Source organism: Poecilia formosa, unplaced genomic scaffold (assembly GCF_000485575.1).
Source record: "Poecilia formosa unplaced genomic scaffold, Poecilia_formosa-5.1.2 Scaffold100, whole genome shotgun sequence".
NCBI classification, from domain to species: domain Eukaryota; kingdom Metazoa; phylum Chordata; class Actinopteri; order Cyprinodontiformes; family Poeciliidae; genus Poecilia; species Poecilia formosa.
Genome location: NW_006800039.1, coordinates 506,704 through 529,982, shown reverse-complemented (window position 1 = coordinate 529,982; position 23,279 = coordinate 506,704). Strand labels below are relative to the sequence as shown.

General features: G+C 42.1%; 1 protein-coding gene across 1 annotated transcript in view; it reads right to left on the bottom strand.

The window, feature by feature from the left end:
- The window catches only part of LOC103142722 (probable E3 ubiquitin-protein ligase HERC1), a 43,044-nt gene that overhangs the window by 16,392 nt on the left and 3,373 nt on the right, over positions 1 to 23,279 (bottom strand). The window contains 41 exon segments of the mRNA XM_007558901.2: positions 1,477 to 1,646; positions 2,312 to 2,525; positions 2,998 to 3,761; positions 4,094 to 4,376; positions 5,555 to 5,774; positions 6,111 to 6,194; positions 6,293 to 6,532; positions 6,619 to 6,786; positions 7,069 to 7,164; positions 7,295 to 7,392; positions 7,467 to 7,613; positions 7,731 to 7,885; positions 7,979 to 8,219; positions 9,304 to 9,424; positions 9,534 to 9,731; positions 10,008 to 10,258; positions 10,538 to 10,583; positions 10,673 to 10,721; positions 10,819 to 11,119; positions 11,219 to 11,420; positions 11,529 to 11,646; positions 11,963 to 12,077; positions 12,208 to 12,381; positions 12,738 to 12,959; positions 13,059 to 13,262; positions 13,394 to 13,526; positions 14,116 to 14,268; positions 14,465 to 14,689; positions 15,020 to 15,145; positions 15,943 to 16,108; positions 16,869 to 17,003; positions 17,136 to 17,307; positions 17,387 to 17,531; positions 17,784 to 17,911; positions 18,110 to 18,253; positions 18,333 to 18,429; positions 18,545 to 18,643; positions 18,810 to 19,022; positions 19,398 to 19,580; positions 19,697 to 19,792; positions 22,065 to 23,070. Coding sequence (XP_007558963.1) covers positions 1,477 to 1,646; positions 2,312 to 2,525; positions 2,998 to 3,761; positions 4,094 to 4,376; positions 5,555 to 5,774; positions 6,111 to 6,194; positions 6,293 to 6,532; positions 6,619 to 6,786; positions 7,069 to 7,164; positions 7,295 to 7,392; positions 7,467 to 7,613; positions 7,731 to 7,885; positions 7,979 to 8,219; positions 9,304 to 9,424; positions 9,534 to 9,731; positions 10,008 to 10,258; positions 10,538 to 10,583; positions 10,673 to 10,721; positions 10,819 to 11,119; positions 11,219 to 11,420; positions 11,529 to 11,646; positions 11,963 to 12,077; positions 12,208 to 12,381; positions 12,738 to 12,959; positions 13,059 to 13,262; positions 13,394 to 13,526; positions 14,116 to 14,268; positions 14,465 to 14,689; positions 15,020 to 15,145; positions 15,943 to 16,108; positions 16,869 to 17,003; positions 17,136 to 17,307; positions 17,387 to 17,531; positions 17,784 to 17,911; positions 18,110 to 18,253; positions 18,333 to 18,429; positions 18,545 to 18,643; positions 18,810 to 19,022; positions 19,398 to 19,580; positions 19,697 to 19,792; positions 22,065 to 23,039 — 8,071 coding nt within the window. The 5' untranslated portion in view covers positions 23,040 to 23,070.

Below are 23,279 nucleotides of genomic sequence, written 5' to 3'. Positions count from 1 at the left end.
CATTACTCAGAGTTTGAAATAGATTGTGATACTTTAATTTGCACATTTCCATGTATTTACAACGAATTGTGGTAGTTCGCAAAGAATGACATTTTTAAAGTGCTTTCCAGGTAAGCTTTTTCCTTGATAATTCAAACTAAAAATCACCTTGTCTGTTGATTCTGTCCCATCTTGAAGGGCAAATATTACCAGGGTGTAGAGACAAAGTTTCAACCCAGAAAATAACCTAAAGCTGAGGGATAGTTAATGATGATGATGATGATGATGATGACGAGGATGATGATGGTGATAGGATTTCCAGGCAGTCAGTAACGATCCACTGAGACAATTGAATAAATACTTGAGAGAGTAAGGTTTTTAGGTAAGCAAATCCACATTTGTATGCAGTTTTGTTATCAAATGAAATGTTTAATTGCTTTATCTAAACAATTACATTTGAATTTTAACTATCTGCAACATCAACATGAATGGTGTGACAGCTCATGTTTCATATTATTGTTTTGACAGATACATTTTCACCAAAAGGTTCAAAACACAGTCTAATTATTTGTACGAAATAGAGAGTTTTGACTACCTTCAGTTGTGGCCGCCAAGATTTACGCATCGGAGCGGCTTTGCTGGTCAGAACCAGGGCGCAAGTTATCTGAATGGTGCCATAATTTTAGTGTTTATGAATTTTTATTTCTCACAAGCAGCAATGGCTGAGGTAAATTACGAGCAGATCAAGCCACCCTCTTTTAAATCCATGGACAGTGTGTCGGTCTGCTAGGTCTCCAAGTTATGGCTGTCAGACAACATTTTACCTGTCTTGTTTAAAATGGGCAAACTGCCTTTTTAAATTTGCCGTATTAACTGGGAATCAAGTGATCTACTCTGCCATAACTACTGTTGTCTCGTGTGGATGTAACACAATGCTATTCGTAAATAAGGTCATTATTTTTAGACAACTTTTGTCTGCATGCTCGGTTGATTTATGGTTTCCTTTATTTTTTATTTTTTTTACTTCTTTTTGAAAAATTTGCATAACTGTCACAAGCTACAAACTCTTCAGACAACTAACAGTGAAAAAAAAAACATTAAAAATGATAATATATGCCCTTCAAGATTTGAAGCAGAGAAGTTTTCAGTCTTTTCTAAAATAGTTCAAAATGACCACAACATAACTGACGATGACAAACATGTGCCATTCAAGCATGTCGGTGTATGCATGCCTTTATGTGGCAATAGCGGATCAAAACACATGCTGTTTTGAGCAGCAGGTTTGCTGTGACCAGTGACCAAACATTTAAGACCATGCAAAAGACATTATTCAGTTAGTTTATTCTAATCTGCTTTACACCTCATTATAGGATAGAACATAATATAAAGCTGGATCCTACATGCAAAAGTGTGCATCGGTAACGTTACATCAGGATAACTTTCTTAATATAGATCGATGTTGGCCCAACTATCCCTACTTCCTGGACTCGCTCTTACCCAGGCTGCTTCTGGCCTGCGTGCTGCAGGGACCAGGCTCCATGAAGCTGGTCTGCTGCTCTGTGAAGGCATCACACGCAGCAGGGCTCGCAAAGCTGAAGCACGGGGACAGCAAAGGGGGGGCGCTATCCAGGCCCGTAAGTGTAGGGAACCGAGTTAGCAACACGTGCCTGGAGGAGGTGAGAATATAGTATATGCAGTAACAACAAAGTGGAAGCTTTGAATCTTCATGTGTGCCCTGTACTTGATGTGTCATTTCATCTGCTTCTCCATTTTAAAGATGCCTAAAAATGAAATAATCGAAGGTGGTTTCACTACAAATAGTTGGCATTTTAGTTAAACTTTTTATTTTTTATTATTGTCTCACAACGTGATTAAGCTTAGAAATCCCAGAAAGGGCAACACTTAGATTTAGCCTACTCCTGCTAGAAAGATCAAACATTTTCTGGAGTCACTTTTAGGACATTGAATCAGCGCCAAAACTCTTATAGTTTGCCTTAACTGAAAAAAAAAACAAAAAAACACTGACATTACAGTCAGTTGGCTGGGTTAGAAGAACAAGCAGATACAGCTGCAGGCTTGGTTAAAGACGGAGCAGGTACAGCCTCTTAATCTCTTGAAATCAACAGCACAACCTAGTCTAACTCACCCACTCCCTGGACCTCAGAATAGCAGCTGCTGCCAAACGATTCTGGTCTGCAGTGATCAGTAACAACGGAAACCCTAAATGTGGTGCTTGTTACAATTTACTGAACAACCAATTTTGTGCAAACTCCTGAAGCAAATATTAAACCAAATTCAGTTCATCTATATTCATATGCCGTTCAATACTTACTGGAGGAGGCTGATGGGAAGGAAAGGATTAAAACTTTCAAGTCCATCCGCCTGCAGGTTTGTTGGCAAAGAAGATGCCAAGTCGTTACTGGAAGAGGAGGCAGAGACTCGGTTCGATTGGCCAAAGATGGCAGTGCCCTCTGAACCAGCACTGTACAATGACACTGAGCTAGAGGACTTGGAGATGGATTGAGAAGACAAGTGACGCCCTGATTCTGAAAATAAAAGATGATGACGTAGTGTCAGTAAGACTTGAGCAATCTAAGAAAAAGTCATAACTCTTGCAAACATACAGATTATAACTTCAGACAAAATCTTGAAGTTATGCAAGAGGAATTTCTCACAAAATAGTTGAATTTTGGAATATTATTGAGTTTGTGTTTTAAAAACGTACCAATAAATAAACTACCAAACATTTTAAGTAGACCAACTATAATTTTGTTCAAGTTACTTCTTAACGTTCCTCCCACTAAATAAATGTACTTCGTATGTTAAGAGGTAAGAATCGTCTTTTTTTCATGTAAGAGTTTTTGGCTTTTTACACATTACCAGAAATAGCGTAGGGTGGCGTAGGTAAAGATGTTAAATGCGTCTTTGTCACCGCACTGGGTGTGGGAACTACAGTCTAAAATGAATTCGATAAACTAAAATGTCAGCTTTCTGGCTAACAAACATCCATCCAGGTACCTTTGCGTTCTTTGTCCTCCTGCAGTCTGCTCAGGGCTCCCTTGTATATCATGACCTGGGCTCTCTCCAAATCAGCAAGAGAGACTGTTTGCTTGATAGGACAAGGCCTTACTGCCCACTTCACCATGCTCTGCACCACGTACTGCAGCACTGATCTGAGCTCGGCGTGCTCGTCCCATTGTTTACTTTTTGCTTTGGCCTGGTCGGGGACGGGGCTGTGCTGAGGAATCACAGGGGAGTTTGGAGGCTCCTGCTTGGACACCAGAAGCAAATCTGACAACTTCTCGCAGGTGAAGAAAACCGTCAGGCATTTTAAGCCTCCAATCAGAAGATACGAGACCCTGACTGCTCTCATTTCAAGCGCAAAGGCATCCATTTTCAAAGTCTGAGACGTCGGTATAGGTTGAGCTGAGCCGGGCGACTCCTCAGGGTCCGCCGGCTTTGCAGGAGGAGGGTCCGTCTCAGCATTCTGCTCCTTCAACTTCTTCCTTTCGTGTTCAGTCAGCCATCTTCCACCATCTGAAAAGTCTTCGTCCAGGGAGCCCCGTTTCTCTTCCTCCTTTAGTACTTCCTCTGAGTATTTCCTCCTGGGAGGTAGATACGGCCCCTGCCAGCCCTCCTCCTCCAGCAGCCTCATCAAATATATCAAATCCAACAACACCGCCGGCTTGACTCCTCCGAGGCGCGAGACGTCACAGCAGGATACATCACACGGCTCCAGCGAGATGATGGGAGTGTCGCTGGGTGACCAAGAAGTCATGGAGCTTAGTTATTAGGAAGGATTGGAAGAAGCCACAGATACAGCATGGAGTGACACCAGGACGAATTCAACGAGGATTAATGTTTCAAGAATGAGGAGGGAGAAGCAAGGAGAAAGTAAGATCAGGGATCAAATGATGAAGATAATGTAAAATGTTAGACAAAAAACAAAATGAAAAAATGCTAAGAAATTAATCAGAGTAAAGATGCTAAAAGGACTGAGGTGACAACAAATAAAAAATGCTTGGCGAAAATAATTATTGTAACCAAAAAAAAAAACATATGTGAACACACTTAATTATAAGTTAGAAGATAAAAGAGTGAAATTTTGTGATACCTGACGGACAGATCTGTTTCCTCCCACTGAAGCTTTGCTAGGGAGCTTCCTTTTTTCAAGACCCCGAGCATAATGGCTCTGCGGCCACTTGGCTTGTGCAGGCACAGACCTCCAGCACGGAGGCCACTGTCCACCCCACCGATCACAGCCAGCGCCGGCCACACCTCGACGCAGAGAGCGGTCAGCTTGGCCTCTGACAGGATGTGACGATGGGCGGCGGGTTTCCCCGTCTCTTCGCCTGAGACGTCTTTGTCTTCCATCTCAGTCTGGGGGGGACCGACGCCTGTAGGAACAATTAAACACAGAGTAGGTCAGATTAAAGAATATGTTCTTTGTGCCAACATCTTTTAAAGGGAAACTGGAGATTATAATCGATTCAGTACAGCAGTTTTCAGTGAACAACATCTAAACGAAGCATCATATCCACACATCAGTCATCATCTGTTCTTTATGCCAGCTATTTATGTTAAGCGACAGATCTCAGCAATAACATTAAACTTTGACATTTCAGTATATATATATACTGTATATATATATATATTTTTTTTTTACGAAAGCAATTATGACAATAGGTGTCTCTGAATAGAACGACATATTCTCTCAACTATTGTTTTTTTTTTTAGAGTTTATTAACTTTTCTTGAGGTAGCAGTGAACATGAGAATGAGACTGGACATTGAGCTTTCACTTGAAAAATTAGATTTGTGTACAAAACTCCTGATATTTGTGTTTAGTTTTCCATCTGTGAGCTTTATAGAAATCAAAGTCTATTTTCATTTTCATTTCTTGCAAAACTGCATTGTAGCCAATGCATGTTCCTTTACTAATTTAACAAGTCTGGGTATTCCCTTGTAATGACTTCTGATGAAAAAAAAAAAAGACTGTATTGGGTGCTGCAGTTCCCAGTGAGTCTGCAATGTGACCATGCGCTTGCTGAGCTCAGGTGATGTAAGGTGTATAAAAACATCCTCACCAGAAGCAGGAAAATACATTTTCTTACAACCAGCAGAAGGTATCAAGTCAGATTTACATTTGAAAATAAATAATAGAGCTGCACATGAAGAAAGACTGTGTACTGGCAGAACTTTATAAAAGCCTGTTTTCAACATTGTTTAAAAAATAAAAATATTAAAAACAGCATTTTCAAGTTTTGTTCAGGCACATTGCCTCTACCGAACGGCACACGTGGATGAGACACTGTCTTTTTTAAATTTGCATGAGAAGTCAAACCTCCCTGTGTGAACTTTGTCACTGTGTGAACTGATTGAGCCGAAGCAACAGGAAAGGGAACAAAAAGAATTTAAACATCAGCTGTAAGCCACGATTTCCCGGGGTTTAAATCTGCAATTACACTGTTTGTGACAGCTAAAAAGACTTAAATATTAAGCAAATTCAGAATTAAATACTTTTCTGACATGATGGATGAAATTTCACTAAAGCAGAGTAACTAACTGTGCCTAACCTAAGCCCTTAAAGTCGTCTTCTCTCAGGATGACACCAATGAGCTCCAAATGGGAATGAATGTATTGGTTAATGAGGGAGGACCAGTGATCACACTGATGGAGCCGACGCAGGAGGTGCACTGTGGACTCCAGCAGCACGGTGGTCCGAGGGCTGCAGAGAGGCTCTCCGGGCAGAAGGTTACTGGGCATGCCTCTCATTTGCAGGTCACGCAGAGCCACCTGTGATCAGCACAGAAATACCAACAACACTTTGTTGTCACTAACATTTACTGAACAGTACAAAAGTAGTGCCATTTTTTATTTTATTTTTTTTTTAATTATTCTCTTCAAATGAGCTGGACATTTTTATAGTCTTAAAAAGTCCTTTTAATCACATTTTTCTACTTGTTGAAAAGGTTTCTCAGTCATATGATTCATTTCAAGAACAGTCAACGCGACGTAAATGTGGGAGGCAAAATAAGATAAATTAATACAAATATTATTAATAATAACAAACAATTATGTGTTTTTGTGTCATCATTTCCTAAAAGATGACAGTTCAGTGTAGTTTAGTACCTTCTCTCCAGGATTACTGCTGTAGAACAAAACACACGGGTAAAGTTCAGAGGCTACAACGCCCTCAAACGCCAGCTTTGGCTCCTATAAAAAAATATATATATATCAGTAACTTAACAAGCAGGAAAAAGCAAGGTGATTGAAAAGAAATTTATGAACACAGAATTATTATACGATTAAACCTTATCATTCTTTGCAAAAGATATAGTATGGGCTTCCATGTCCAGGATGCAGGTGATGGTGTCGCCCTGGGTGAAGGAGGGAAGCGTTCGGACCAGCTCCCCGCCGTGGTACAGGTTGCCACTGTAAGCCCGATACAGCCACATGTCCGTGGTGGTGTGGTGGTTGTGATCTCTGACCGGCCAGCGTGAAACACCGATACATGTGCCCTCGTTTCCTCTGTTCTCTTTGGTAATGTAAAACTGCGGAGGCAAAACGGACGACACACGTTGAATAACGGCGTCAGGATAAAATCTGCTCACTGGTCGGTTAAAAGATTTACTTTTACCTTCCAAATGAAGCACCCAGAGGTAATGCCAGTGGTTGCCAGACCGTAGCCTTTTCCGACTGAACCGTGCGACAGGATGTTCCCGCTCTCCAAAGAACAGCACACTATCTTGTCTGGGTCAAAGGAGAAATCTCCAATGGGGATACATTCATCAAGATTGCCAGGACTCTGCAGAAGAAAACAGATACAAAGTAAAACAACATACAATAAGCAAGAAAGAAGGCACATGGCAGTAAAACGGACAATGAAGCTATACGTGCAGAGCTAAGAATGAATAGATTCCATCATTTAGAATGCATTTTAAACAAGATTCACTCCTTTGAAGAGTGCAAATCTTTAAAGGACATATTTTACTCCCTATTATAAGCAACGAATAAATAAATAAAAACACTGAAAACTACATTGCAACATTGTAATTTAAAGGGCAGACTTCAATCAAAGTGTTTATACCGCCGTCTCTTTTTCAATCGTCTCTTCATAGCTTTGCTCCGCATGTGGCTCCTCCCACATGTACACAGACAAAAGCTGGAAGAGCTGTTCGACGATCTAAAAGACAAGAATCAGTCGACATCACAGCTTATGAGAACATCCAACAAGCATTTCCTGAAGAGACTTCAATATTATGCCGAGTTAGTTCGGCTGCATCTTTTTAATCAACATTTTGTTTTCAACGTACCTGCTGAATCTGAACCGGGTCGGAACAAGCGGGTAAAAGCCTTTCCAAGACGTGGAATGCCAACAGCTTAGTGCGGAAATTCTGGAAGCATAGAGATCCTAAAGAGAACAGAGTGGTGTCATGACACACTGCGACCAACATCGATTCCGGTTAATATTTTTCAATGACGCACCTGAAGGGCACTTGGGTGAAATAATGGCCATGAGTGGTTCGATCCATTTGACGAAGGTGGAAAGTCTTTCCATTACTCTCAACGACAAGACTCACCGCAGAAACACCAACAAATCGGCAAGCTGAGATTCAGTCACCTTGCTGCTTTCTACTAAAAACCAGCAAGCAGAAATGCTCAAGAGAGGTTATATCTAAAGCAGACTATATGTGATTTGACGGTGCTTTAACTTGCAAGAATTGGTTTTCTATTTTTAATTTGCCTCACCAAGTTTTGTGCTCCTGCTGTTGGAGTCCAGATCGGCTGCTAATCTCTCCGCTGTCTGTTGTTGGTGGAGATTTTGCAGGATGTTCAAAAGCTGCTCACACATGACCTCCGTTAGAGCATGGGATACTTCCAAAGGTAGAGAATCCTCACAGGAGCTTTGGGATCGACATGACACAAAGTAAAAGACGAATACCGGTGACGGTTTAGGAACGTTTTTTTTTTTTTTTTCAAGCTTCAGAGTCTCTCACCTTGCAGCTACTGTCAGTATCTGAAGCAGGCGGGCGCAGGCTAGTTTGACCGCACCGCTGAGAAGCATCGATCCAGAGGTAGATGCAGCCAACCAGCCCTGGTTCATCAGTGCACAGCTGTTGTTGGTCAGCATGGAGAGGATTTCCAGGATGCCACATTTGATAATCAGCACCAGATCCACAGGTTGGTAACAAAAATTCAGTGCAAACATGGTGGCCAGGAGGAGGTGCTGGGAAGATCCTGAGAAAAAAAACAAAAAACACAACAGGTTTTAATTTCAGCTCCCGGCGGAAAAACTCCTAAATGAAAACTTGGTGTGTCACCCTAAAGTCCACCTGAGGGATTTTTTTTTTTTTTTTGCTTTAGGTTATGGTTACATTTGGAAATGTTTCTGTAAAGTCCTAAATTTGGCTAATAAAAATGTGGTTGCTAACAAATTCAAGAAAGTATTTACTACAGGTTGCACTTAAAAAAGCAGACAGGATCAGGTTTTTCACAGGCAACTGCAGCTGTACGTTTCTGTTCACCTTCCTTTCTTGCACTCTGCGACTCGCACAAACACACACGGGTATAAATGCTCACTGTGCTCCCGCCAATAGGATTTTGCAGCCTTCAGCCTTTTACAGACGTGTTAGAATAACAGTCAGGGCAAAAGAAATAATAAAAAAAACAGAGGCATCTATACCTGATAACTGAACGTATAAAGCTAAAGAAATATAATGACCCATTGAAAAATAACAATTTAATTTAATTTCCCATGGGAAATTGAATTAAAATGCAGCAAGACAACTGCATTTAACTTTCATATAGTTCATTTATACAGCACCAATTCACAACATGCTTTCTCAAGGTACTTTATACAAAAAAAAAGGTAATTTCAACATGATCATACATACATTTCAACTGATTCTAGTTTTCAAACAATGGAGTCAATTCCAGTTGAGTATTTAGATTGGCTAAAAAGTTTTACTTTTATTGAAAGAAACCCAGCAGATTGTTTTGGAGTCATTGTCTTGCAGCGTTCACAACTCCTGGACGAGCACAAAGCGACAGCGAACACTCACCTGAAAACAGTCTGTATGCAAATGCTAAACATACTTTTTATGTTCAAAATTGTTTTATTGTTCTGATCAAATATTCTAATCTTCCTCAAGGTGTCAATAAAAGTAGAGTACTTGATGGCGGGGGTCCTTGCTCAGTTGATTCCACTTCCGGTACCGTTTTCTTAGATGTCATGTTTTATTATTAGTAATAATTAGTATTATTCTTACTAATAATACTACTACATTTACTATTTAAATATGAAACAAACTATACTGGATACCTGGATGGGCCTTTTCCAACTGGACTCTCAGTCTGAGAACATGCACCACTTGCTGGTAAAAGGTATGGGCTGCAGATTTTAGTGCTCTCTTTGTCTCCACAGAAGCTGCATTAGTCCCACACTGGGTTGACATAGGAAGAGAGGATGAGATTAAAAATGTTGCTATTCAAGTAAATCTTCAGATACCCAAAGCGAACACAACATTTGAGGTGGTAAGTTTAAGACTGCACCATGTAATGCTGGGTCTCGTAATTGGCTCCTGAGTGAGATCCGATGATTTGCGTTCCCAAGGCAAAACATCCAGACAGGAACTGGAGCTGCACGGACTGCAGCAAAGCAGGAAAGTGCAGGGAGACGGAGGATCGAGTGTTCTTCTCTTCCATCTTAGACAGGAAGGCAGACATCTGACATAAGGCCTCCAGACGCATCTGATCAGAAAAGCAGAGGTAGGCGTTAGCTGTAACTTACAATCTTACAGCACTTCAAGCCTACTTCAGCTCCTGCGTGTGTATCACATTCGCAGGGATTGTTTGGGTGTGTGAAAGCATAACTGATATTTTACAGCATGTAAATGCAGCAGAAACACTCGGACACAGGGTGGCTGCCTTTAATCGTCACAGTGAAACAGAATCACGCCTTAAAACCATTCACAGAGGGCTTATATTGTGGTAGAGACAAAAAAAAAATAAAAAAATCTCACTCACCTCAGCTCGCTGTTGCTGGTGCATTATGGCTAAAGTGATGGATTTCGGATCTGCCTGCCCACAACTCTGTATGCCAGGAAAGGTCGGAGAGGAAGGTGGGAGGGTCAAGCCTCCACAGGTGAAGTGAAACACCTGGTGAAGAATAGGCAAAGTGTTGTCGCTGCTGCGGGACATGGAGCCGCCCGGGCTGATGCACTGCCGCAAGCGATCCCAAGCTTCTTTCATTATCCCCAAGGAACACAAAGGTAAACCTGAAGTGGACAGAACAGAAGTATTACCAAAGGTTTACATACACTCATCTTTTGGGGGCTTTTAACTACTCATCTCGGTGTTTGTTTGTTTTAGAGTTGAAAAAGCAATGCAAATGTTTCAAATTAGGTGATTGTATAATGTATTTGTAAGATTCAACCACATCCTACAACAATTTTCCGACCAAGCTTAGAAGAGATTATCCTGTCTGACGACACCTTCTGCACTTTAAAGCAGAATTTCAACGAAATCATGTTCAGACTTAAAAATTCTCCACTCACCCATTTTATTTGCAGAAGACCCAGGGGGGTTCTTGGACAGGTCAAACTAAATCATATGGAAAACAACAAACAACTGAAGTAATAAGAAATATCAGAAGATAATGGGGGGGGATATTCTCTCAGCAGACAGCTTACCTGCTTTCTCCCATGAAGAGACACAGTGAAAGACTCTGGCGATGACCTCCTGAAGGAGGAAGGGATGATGCAGACGCTTACTTATCCAAGAAGCATTAAAAACACACACATACACACGCACACACACTGCACAGTGCAAACTCTACCTTGCAACAGTATTCACAGCTTGATTATCTTCCTCTTCACTCGGCTCTATCCAAGCAGGCCTGACTCCCAGCAGAAGGAAGAGGCATCGGGATATCACCAGCTGGCAGGCGGCAGGAAACGACAGACCTTCATCTGACTCACAACGATTTTCCCACTGTTGTTTGGGATCCGGCTGCGTCTCCGGACTGACCGGGCTCTCCATGCTGCTGGGGAGGGTGGAAGTGCCAAATGACTCATAGACCGTCACATTCTGCTGCACTTGCATGGCCTCCCGTGTGGCCATGAATGATTCCAGGACTTCTGCAGAGGTAGAAAACATTCGGGATTGCGGTCAGTGTACCGTGTGATTGTGCAGGTTGAGCGTCTTTACAAGGAGAAAAAGCAATAATGAGTCCGGACCTGACAAGTACATTCGACTGCTGCTAAATCGGTCATCTTCCGTCAGCTCTTCATGGTTGTGGTTCGCAGTCGGAGTCGGGGGCACTTGCACCTCCCGGTTGCAGTAACCTACCGGCTGATGCTCGTGATCTTTTCCGACTTGCTCCATGGACATGCTCGGCTCTTCACTGTCAGCATCGGGACTTTGAGGAGACTGAGAGTTCTGCATTACACCGGAAAGAAAATACACATATTTATATATTTTTTTTCTTTTGTAGATTTAAAAGATTTTGCATCAGTTCATATTGTAGCGAATTTTTAGTAATTGTACCTGTTTGGTGGAGTCTTGCCTCTGAGACATTTTTGGAGCATTTTTAAGAGCCAGAAGAGAGCTTCTTAGTTTAAAAACCGTTTCATAGACCTCAAACAGCATCTCAGAAGGTTCATGTCTGCTTCAATAAAAGTGGATAAATGGAGAATGTCAACAGATTGCTTTGTAAGCTCCTCATTGCACATTAAAGCGGAGCTACCTGTGGATAAACACAACACTTCAAACGTGAACTGAAGAAGGAAAGGCTTAGTGTGATTTAATGTCAGACACTGAGAAAATGTTTTAAATATTGGCCAAGCGGTCAAGTCACTGATCAGATAGAGACTCTGCATCACCAAATGATATAACCGACATCCATACTGTCATTCACCACACGTCATCACCAAAATTTTGCTTGGTAAGTACACTGATATATGTGGAGTTATCTGACTCACCTGTCCTGCCAGCAGGCCTCATTCTGCAGCCCCGTGTGTTTCAGGAGAGCAGCCAGGCTGCAGCGGCAGACGATGGGCAGCAGGTAATCCTCAGAAGAACCTCCATCTTCCCATTCTGCTCTCACAGAAAACACAAATGAGTTGCAATAGCGTTAAAAAAAAAATCAATCAATCAAAATCCTGATTCGTATTACATAAATAAGAATAAATTTAGACAAAATAAAGATACGCACGAGTAAGATTACCTTTACTGAGAGCGTACTCCTCCATCTTCCACCACATGACGCCTGCGAGTCCCCTGGTGGAGCCCAGGGCCAGCTCCAGTAAAGTCCGGGAGTCCTCCGTTAGATTTAGCTCCATCTGTCGGGCGTCGCTGTTGCCCAGCAACACGACCTCGGTCAGCCAAGCCATGGTGGAGTCTGCAGGAGACCGTATCACTTAACCCATTTTTGAAAAGCACAACTTGCATCAGCATTTACAGCCGACACCTCTCACTGGTATGAAAATTTAATGGACATCTGAAACATTTAGGGGCATCACTTAGAACGTCTGAGACGCCTCATAGTATAAGAGAGGTACATCACATAAAGAAGCTGATTTGCAGAAAATTCTGTACTACCACTACTTCTTTATTTTCTAAGTTGAAGGATTTGTTGTTTAAACAAACAGATTGTAGGGACATTCATAGAAATAAAACAAATGATGAAACAACATGTGCTCTACGCAAATTATGCATTAAAAAAAAAACTGAAGAATAAGTTCAATAGTTTCCTACCAAGCTGTTCAAAGTCCATCTCCAGACCATTCCTGAGGAGGACGTTCGATAACCACGTCTCTGACATTTTCTCATGGAGGGAAGGCGGTGGGCCTTGCACCATACCGCCGAGGCACCGTCCAACGGCCAGCGCAACAGACCGCTCCAGGTCCAGTATCCAAACCCATCTGCACTCCTCCTCCTGTTGCTCCTTTCCAAGGTTTGGGCTTTCCTCGCTTTTTTCTACAAGATAACCCCTCTCTTTATTAAACTAGATATATATGCATCAACTGAAATGACAGAGAAACCTATAGACATGAAGTAAAGGGTCACTGAACTGACCAGAGGAAGCTTTCTGAGCCTCTACTCCCAGTTCTTGATCCTCCAGGAGGGACGTCTCAGGCAGCAGGCTGTTCAGATCATTCAGGTGCTCCAACAACGACATCAAATGGTTCAGTAGAGGCTGAACGGTGTCCAGTGGCAGCAGCAGCAAGGAGTACATCATCTGGCACAGCAAGCTGCCCGCGACCGAATGGTACAACACAACTGGGGCCAAAGGTGAGACAAAAGAGGATTAAAGTCATTTAGCACACGACACCTACTGTGAAAAGAGAAAGAGTTCTAACACCAAATCGAATAAGCTTCAACAACAAACTTGGTATTGCTATTATTCTTACTATGCAGCTTTTTAATTATCTGTTTGTCATGGGAGCTCTTTTTCAGCAGCTTAGTGGATCTCTTGAGAGTCTCCGTGGCGCAGGGAAGCAGCAGGTAAAGATGCTCACGCAGCAAGGTTACACTGCCGTCATCCTGCCAGCAGCAGAAAGAACCGCACTGTAATCCAAATGCAATAAACGGATAACAAAAATAAAAACGACAATGCTTTATCAAAGACAACTGGGCAAAAAAAAAAAAATATAAATGAGCATTTCTGGATGTTTATTCCAGTAACACTGGCCATCTGAAATGTACACAAACTGAGCAATATGTGTTTAACTTCTGGCCATTAACTATAAACTCAAACTTGCAACCTACCAGGGAGGACTGATGATACAGCTTCAGTAAGTTTTAAAACCAAGGATTAGATGCACAAGTTCGAATTTAATGTGGATCCCCAATGTGTTAAAATTAGACATAAAGGTTCAAATATGTACATGCAAGACAACTAACATTTGAGGTAAATGTTACAAAGTAGCGTTTTGACCACAAACGTTTGAGAGTGATCAACAAACCCTTACCATAATTCTATAAAATAAAATTGCATTTCGCACCTACAAAAGGTACAGTAACCCTTTAAATGGTCAAAGTTTGAAAATAATTTATATCCACTAGGCTTATGCAAACTTCTGGAACAGCAACTTTTTGTTGTTTTGACTGCCTGACTGATTTAGTTTCTTACCTCAGGACTGTACTGAATGTAGCAGTGGGCGAGCAGGTGTTTGTGAAGTCCTGACAGCAGCTGGTGGAACTGAGAAGGAGGATCATTTTGTCCCTCTCCACCTCCACACAGCTGTTTATCACTGTTTTTCTCCAGTTCTCCAAACTGCTGCTCCTGTATGAACACACGTAGGCAGACGCGCGGCAAAACCAAGTGCCACATTACTGCACTTACGTTGCATTTTTCACAAAACTTATTTCAACTAAAAGATACGTAAAGAGTAGTGTCCCTTACTACATTACTGTAACTACCAGCACTACATTTCGTGATTTAAGTTCTACACACACACACGAGGTCCTTGAATTCGTACCGTATAGAAGCCGATGCTGAGCAGCAGCGTTCTCAGCAGGACCTCCGCCAGGTGCAGCGGGTCGTAGGCATCAACTGAGCTGGAGGAGGATGGAGGTCGGCCCGATGCAGCGGGCGTCAGCGGCGGTCCGAGGCCCGTCACCTCTCCGAAATTGCTGTAACCTAGCAGAGAAGCTACATGGCTCTGATCCTGAAGGCTGCTGAGGACCATGTCTAGCTGCAGCCGCTTTGAACAGACACAGGAAGGCATGTAGAGGAGCAATAGTTTTCACAGTTACATATTTTTGCATTGTTCTAGCACTCTTTCACACGTCCAGCCAAGCAACACTCCAAATTGATAAAGTGGTTAGAGATTCTCCAACTGTATCAAGCCAGATAGCAAAAAAAAAAAAATGATTGAAGAAGCTCAACCATTATTTTCCTCCATATCTCCAAAGATGACATAATAAAAATATGTCATGTTCATTTGTATTGAACCCTGTTTTCACGGATACCCCAAAATAACATTCTGACTATACACCCAATAAATAAATAAATGATTCATTATGATACATACCTGGCCTTTGGAGAGAATATTTAAACTCTGTGGGCCTTGGGGAAGGAGGGAGAGGAGCAGCTCAGTTCGTTCCCTGAGAGGAGGCAGCAGCAGGGAGGCACCAATGGACAGTGTGTTTAAAACTGCCTGTGTAGCGCCAGAAATACCCCAACAAGAAAAGACAAAACATCCAATATTATCATTAACTGCATGCAACAAAAACTGTAAATTTAAAAGCGCAGAAACCTCTCAGCAAAGATGCTGCACAAGCCGGAATCTGGCCTATGCAGGGTATTTGAAACGTGGCCTCTGACGTGGGACATTAGCAGGATATCTTTTGGCTGTTGTAAGAAGTGAGGCACTACCACTAATAGATGCTTTAAGCTTATCAGAAACATTTTTAACCACTGTTTAATGGTCTGCTCCTTCTAATGTTTAAAAAGAAACTAGGTATGGCCTCCATTGGAACTATAAACTATTGAAAGGCAGAGCTCCACCTTGGTGGGTGTTAGTGATTTTCACCCACATTGACTTTGGACTTTTGAAGGGGGAAAAGTGACCGGTGCATCTGATATCAGGATGTCAGGAAAATATGTCACTGCTGAAAATTAAAATTACAATATTGATGGGCATTAACTCACTTTTCTTTTTCTTTCCGTTACATATTACCTCTCCTCTCTGTGAGATTTAGTATGTCAGTCACAGTCACTACAACTATACATCTAGTAAGGGGCATTAAGGGCAGTTAGTTCATCCAACAGAGTAAACATGTTATTGATATGCAGTTTGAATCCATAACATAATCTCTTTGGCTACGGATGTCAAAGACGTGTTTTTTTTGGGTTCTTTTTGCAATGTTCTACTCACTGATATTGTAATGAAAATATTGGGCATCTCTAATCTATACTCAAAACTATATATTAGAACAGAAACTGATTATTTACTTGTTGTATGGACTCTGGTATGTTGGTGTCTATGAGCCTGAACAGCAGATTTCTCAAGGGCCTGCCCTGAGCACCGAGAACCATGGCTCCTGTGCCGCCCGCGTGAGCCAAGGACAAGTGGATGGACAGCAGCTTCATGCACAGCAGAAGGAAATGATGGTGATCCCTGCGGAGCAGAAACAGACAGCTTTTAGAGGAGGGGATTAAAGGAGCAAGCGAGGAAATGTGACTGTCGACGTGCCCACGTGATGGAGGTGAAGAACTCTCCACATGCTCTACTTCAATCTCTTATGCTTCTCAAGATTCAAATTTCTGAGCTTTCAACTAATTTTATGGCATACCGGATATCTGAGTGGGTCAAATTTCAATCAAGAAATATATATTCCTGATGTTTGATTGTAATTCAGCAACATAGTAAAAGGGTTTTTTTCACATCACTTTTTTCAGGGCCTTACTTCGAACAAGTTTTAAAATGTATGCAACTTAGATTTGTACAATCTGGTATAGATCATCTTACTGGTTCTGTGAAGCACAGTTTGTGATCTATTACAACTTTATTTTGTTTGTCAAAACTAAAAATTGTAACGCTTGAACAAGCTGAGTTTTTTTCTAGGGGCAAAAAATGAATGTGACTTGTATCAGTAAACTAAATAATAAAAAAAAAAACAGTTGTGGTGTGGCAAATTATTGAGAAAGGGTGTATCCAAATCTAAAAGAAAAAATAAACTTTATTTTTCAGAAATTCTGTTCTTTACATGGAAAAAAATTGTAATCAATTCTGGAAACCCATCAGTTTTTCTAAATGTGAAATGTTATGTCTCCCATATTTTATCCACCCTTGGATAAAATCAAATTACATACTTTTGGAGGCTTTATAAGCCTTGTATGCTTTGGTCACTGAACATAGCAACAAGTTAACCTCATACCTTTTAGACACAAATGGAGCCGGGGGTGTATCGTTACCGATGCCGTCACAGTACATTTCTAGGAAGTTGCGCAAGTAGGTGAAAGTGCTTTCCTCCAGGTCGACACAGAAGGGTCTGTGCCATGCCACTAGTTGCCTGGACAAAGAAACAAAGCCGTCTAAAAATCCCAGGGGAACAGAATCCACAACACTAAGGAAAGGAATTCAAACGGCAGACGCTATGAGTTGGTTTTCACGAAAGAGACACGTCCTTTCAGGCACCGTTTACCTGTCACTTGGAACTGCAGTCCATGCGAGACTGTGAGAGGTGCCGGCTGTTATCTGCTGAATCGAGATCCCCTCTAAGCCAAGCACCTTCCTCGGTTTAGTTATTGGTGTAGAGGTGTGGCCTTGCCCACACTGGCCCATCGTGTTGTTACCCCAAGCGTACACTTCGTTCTCTGGTGACAGGAGGACGCGTTTCGGACGTCGTTATTGCGTAGAAATCATTTAGTAAGGAGCAGCAAACTGGTTTCTCACCGTGAGACAAAGCCAGACAGTGGCTGTCACCGCAGGAGATGTCTATGATCTTGGTGATGCCCAGGTCTTCTATGAACCTGGGTCTTAATGAGGTTGTTTCAGAGGAGCCACAACCTAAACACGAGCCACAGCCCCAAGCAAACACCTAAAGGTGCAGCACAGGTAAAAGAAAAACAAAAAAAAACATACAAATGATGAAAAAAAAAAAAGAAAATGCTTTTAATGTTTTCCGATGTGATGAGGTAACTGATTTAACAGTTCCAGATGAATTTCTGGGATTGGTCGGTATGTATTTATTATATTTCACTTTCACATTGGGGTATGCAGATTTCAGATTAACAAACCCCATCTAAACCTGATCGGGTCAATCGAAAGACGTAGGTCGGCCGAATCTTACTTGTCCTGCAGATGTGAGGGCCAGAGATGATTGGCTGCCTGCACACACTTTCCTGATGATAAATCCATGAAGGGCTTCAATGACCTTGGGGCGATACACACGATTCGTGTCTCCGTGGCCTAGTTTACCTGCAAACATGAGTCATACTTCACATTTTCACTGCGGCTCAAAATGCTCTCATCGTGAAAATGGAGACTGAAACTACGACACAGAAGTGCTGATGAGTTAATTCCACAAAAATAATCAGCGTTTCTGATGTTTATTTATGAATAAAAATTTTATTTCCAGGTGTTTTCAATCAAAATGTCTATAAAGTGACAACTTGCCATTGTCTCCACCGCCAAAGGACCACACCGTACGTCCATCCTGCGCCACGGCGATGGTGTGGGAACTGCCACATGTCACCTGTCCCACTCCACTGATATCCTTCACCAGTGTGGGCATGTTTCGACTCTGGCTGTCGCTGTGACCTGCACCAGACAAACCAGGGAATCAGAAATTCTTTGAAAACTTCATAATTGTTGAAAGATAGAGTGAATCTGAGTGTACCAAGTCTGCCAAAGTCCCCCTCTCCCCATGTGTAGAGCTCTCCATCATTGGTAACGGCGGCACTGTGTCTGTAGCCAGCAGACACGCATACAACAACCTGCAGGAAAAAGCAGGACACGTCAAAAAACGTGCTGGAGCACGTTGAAATATGGACGCATAAATAAAACCAGACACAAACAAGAAGTGTAATTTCTGCTTTTCTGCAGACTCACTTTTCCCGACAGCGGTCCTTGTATGATTTTGGGGTATTTCTGTGTAGCGCTGTTGCCATGACCAAGTTTTCCATATTCACCATCACCCCAGCTGAACACCTGAAATAAATTTTGTGTTTATAAATTTAATCTAATATTTAAAAAAAAATGCACGAGCCACTAAGTGCAAACATACGTGCAGTAACATAATGCCAGTTGACAACTTCAAAAACAACAATGCTCGTCTTAAATATGCCCAATATTTCATTCAAAGGGCTCTTTCTACCTCTCCCTCAACAGTGATGGCCAGAGTGTGTCCGTCCGAGCCCTTGGAGGATGACACTTTCTTCATGTTCCTGTGAGGCTCCAGCACCAGTTTCTTGGGCATGGACTGATTGTTGGAGTCCCCCAAACCCAGGCGGCCGTAGCTGCCTTTTCCACAGGCTTTCACCGAACCATCAGCAGACACGGAGAAGGTGCAGTACTGGCCTGCCTCGATCTGGAAGGAGCCCACAGTAGGCATTATAAAATAGAATGTCCACCTTTAAAACTTGGCGTAACGTCTTTTTCTTTACTTAGGTCACCGGTGCTGCACAAATTAGTGAACTAATGTTTGCTTTGGCATTAGAGGTTATGTAATACTAATCGACCAAAACTAAAATGACAAAAACGACAAAAAGTAACCAGCACATATTTGAAATCTGATGCATGCCACAATTCAGATAGGAAAAAAAAAATTGGAAACGGTTGGTGTAGAACATCATGCAAGAAAATTAAGTGAAAAACCCTTATAGACTCATGACATCCTTTTCATAACAGAAAAGAGAAAGTCCAATTATTTGCATTCATCGCACATGTTTTTGTTCAAACCCACCATCTGAGCATCACTGAAGCCCTGCGTCACTTTTGGCAGGAGGATTTTCTCCAGCGTCCCCTCCGCCAGCTGATGGCTGCTGTTGCTGCCCCAAACGTAAACCATCACCGCGTCGCTCTCTGCGCCGGGAGCAGCCGTGTCTGTGCTGCAGGAGCACAGGCAGTTCGATGCCAGGTTGCATATCTGCGAAAGTGCAACAAGGTACAGTTAAAGTTTAGGTATGTTAACGGAACAACTTTGTCTTCTTATTATTATTATTAGTGTTGTGTCATATTATAGGAATCCATGCTGTGTTTTACCTCCTCAAACAAGTAGAGAGCCGCCTGGGAGAGTCGACAAAGTCCATCTGCATCCTTTGTTAGCACCTGAGTGTTGATGGGATCCCCACGGAAACCCTGTAAAAGTGGTTTATTTTCCACATTTCAATACAAGGAGGTTTTTGAAAACACTGCACTGTGTGTTCATGAAAACGGAATCCAGATCATTTTTAAATCTCTGCTTTTCAGCCAAGCTGTTTGATAAATACAATGGATAAAAATAACAAATTATCAAAAAGATTATTCTGCTGCGTACATCGCCTTATCGCATCACCTGGACACAGCAGTTTAAAGAACCTGCTGGCAACAGCTGTCTCTGGTTATCATTTGTACAAAACTGCTGCAAAGCTGATTAGGATGATTCAATATGAGTAACTGTGGGGGACAGGAAGACTGGCTTAGTATTAATCCTTATTTGCACACTAATGCATCGCTCCACACTTAAACAGAGAACCTTATTTTATATGGCGGCGTGGAGAAGAGTCAGACCAAAATGATTTGAGCAGAACAACTACTTATTAAATACTATTTTGTAAATAAAGTAAATACTTTTACTGTTTTAAATGGATTACAACATTAGAAATTGTGGTTTATTGCATTTTAGTATCTGGTATTTAATTTAAAAAAAAAATACTTTAAAAATACATTAAAACCAATGGTGAATTCTGAGCGTCTAGCTTATTAAAAACTATGACAATGGCCCAAGACCGAGGAAGCAGAACACCATAAGAGATGCATAATCAATCAAAACACAATTTTCGTCTCGTATCCACGTGTGCAGCATCCCAATAGCAAAGGACTGCCTGAATGTAACATTTAGACGGATTTATTTTAAATGTCATTCATGCAAATTATACAAGCCAATAATACATTTGGCCCTGTGTGTGGACTTTCCCTGCCCTAGATGCCCACACTGGATGTATATTTATAGTGGTTGAGACGCTGCAGCTCAGCTCAAGAGTGGTGGGAACAAAATGTGATGAAGGGAAACAAAACGAGTTCAGAAAAATACGAGTTATAGATACAGTCATCATAATACTCTTCAAAAGATTCACAATTATATCCATTCTGTTGCCCTTAAATGTAAAGTAACATCTAATTTTCAGTATCATGCTTTTCACACATTCCTACGTCATTCACTGTAACAAAGATATTAAACTGGCAATAGTATGCATGATAGCATTTCCTTATTGTAGGTTTAGAGGTGAAGTAATAAAGCTGCCTTTTGCTGCTATACATTCTTTTCCTTTTTTATTACATTAAATGGCCACTGTCACCACTAATATACTCTAGAAAAGAAAAAAAAAACATTTGGTGCAGTATGACACCAAGGTGAAGCTGAAAAGAGGCAAAGTTAGCTTCTAGTATCAGGAACATCTGAGCTGATTTCATGCTCTGGAAATGTTACACTTATATGTGCAATATATTATGGGATGTCAGCACAGACATATCTAACATTAGCTAAGAGGTTCTCTTATAAATCCCACAGTCTCTAATGTACTGTACATTAAGGAGAGCAAAAGGAAAACAGAAGACTGCCGTAAAATGTATAACTCTATTACTCTGCCGCTGGCAGCTGTGATAAAGATGTGTCAGAAGCTTTTTTTTTTTAAAACAAAAAAATGAATCTGTGAGCTTTGGTCAAATGAGAGTGAATTGTATCTTTTTTATGTTTTGAGGCACTAGTGGTCTTTACAGGAAGAAGGGCAGAGAGAGAAAGGGAAAACATGCAGTAAATGTTTCAGGTTGGGAGTCGAACCCAAGACAGCTGTGGTGAGGAGAGTTTTACAACAAACACTGTTGGTTTAGATAAAAAATAAAAAATAAATACCAGATGAATATGTGTTCTCATGTCCACTGTTAAGTGTGCTAGAGGATCCATAGTGCTATGGGCTTGTGCCCAAACTATGTGTGTCTACATGACATCATGAGGATTTCAACTAAAAATCTGGAAACATAATCTGGATAGTCAATGGGTTTGCCAGCAGCATAACGATGCAAAATTAATAGTCAAATACACAGAAACAGTTCACCAGACACAAAACCAATCTAACTTCATGGCCATCCCCAGCCCAGCCTGTAGACCTAAGTCCTACAGAAACATTTTATGGGGAGCGGAAAAGAAAAATGGATGAAGAAAGAGTAAGGACTATTTAGAGAGATTGCGCAAATAATAATGATCAAACATCGCTCTCTCTCTACGTTCCCATCCAGTGAAAAGTTAATGTCATGTTGACAAAAGATGTTGTGGAGGTCCTGCTAATGCATAAAGGCTGATTTCACATTTTAATTGTAAAAAAAAAAAAAAAAGAAAAAAGAAAATGTAACTGGTTAAGAAGAACTGACTTACCGAATATTGCCTCATCTGAAGAAGAGTTTGCTGAATAAGTTCAAAGCCCACGCCAGGTGATTGCTGAAAGCTCAGTGAGGAGGAGGAGGAAGACAGGGCCGCGGTGGAGGAGGGCATGGAGGCTGCCAAAGCTACCTCCACCCACTCCAGCAGGAATTTCAGGGAGCCTCTCTGCATGCCCAGGCCAAGCAGCAGCTCCAGAGCCAGCCTCCGGCCAGTTGGGTCCGCCCCGCTGCTCCCGTTGCTCACCGACGTCTTCTTCAGAAAGTCAGCCACTTGTCCAAGGCAGTCCAAGCCCACCGATGGGATCTTACTTTCGTTGGCCAGAGAAAGCGGTGGCAGCGAAGCCAGGACGGAGGACGCGGTGGCGAGCACGTCATTGCAAAGCACAGACTCCGGGTGCACAGAGGCCGCGTACCTCCAGTTCTGCTGCAGCAACGAGAAGAGCAGACTCAGACCCGTCCTTACACCCATTTCTATCAGAACATCTGTGCCGGACTTGATTTTGGAAACTCCCCCCGGCAGACGAGGTTCTGAGGCCAGTTCAATCGGCCCGCTCTCCGCCCCGCTGTCCGTGGACTGCGAGGGCAGCTGCAGGCGAAACTTGTCATGATATTTGCTGTGAAGTGCGTAGTAGATCCTCTGCAGAACTACCAGCCTTTGGTGGAGGCCCAGGGTGTAGGAGGTTTGCGTCAGCATGCGGTGAGCCAGCCATCGCTGGCTGTGAAGCAGGGACGAGAGGTACTCGTCTTTCTCGGCTGATGTGTTGGATTCGCACTCAAAGTCGGGGAGTCTCGGGCTGGCCAGTTCTTGGACAGGCTGAGCCAGAGTCACCACTTCCTTGTTGTAAAGGAGCTTATTGTAGAGCCCGGCCGCCCCGTGCCTCCTGGCCGTCTGCACGCTGTCTTCTGCGGCCCAGGAACTGTTGAAATGCTCCTGCCACTTCAGCAACACATGAGTTTGACAAGGCACCATCTTTGTACATTATCTAAACTGTATGTCACTCCTGAAAAACAGAAGGAGTAGAAGAGTTACAATGGATGCAATTCTGTTTTGACACCTACAGTTCCCTTCTTACACCCTCATCACTTTACAGGCAACATTTCTTACTAATTGGCCACTTTATTATGTTGTTCTCTCCCAATTAAATTCAGTGTGAAGGTGAAAAGCTTTGTCTTTGGTGCTGGCACCTTTTCACACAGCAGTCTACATCCA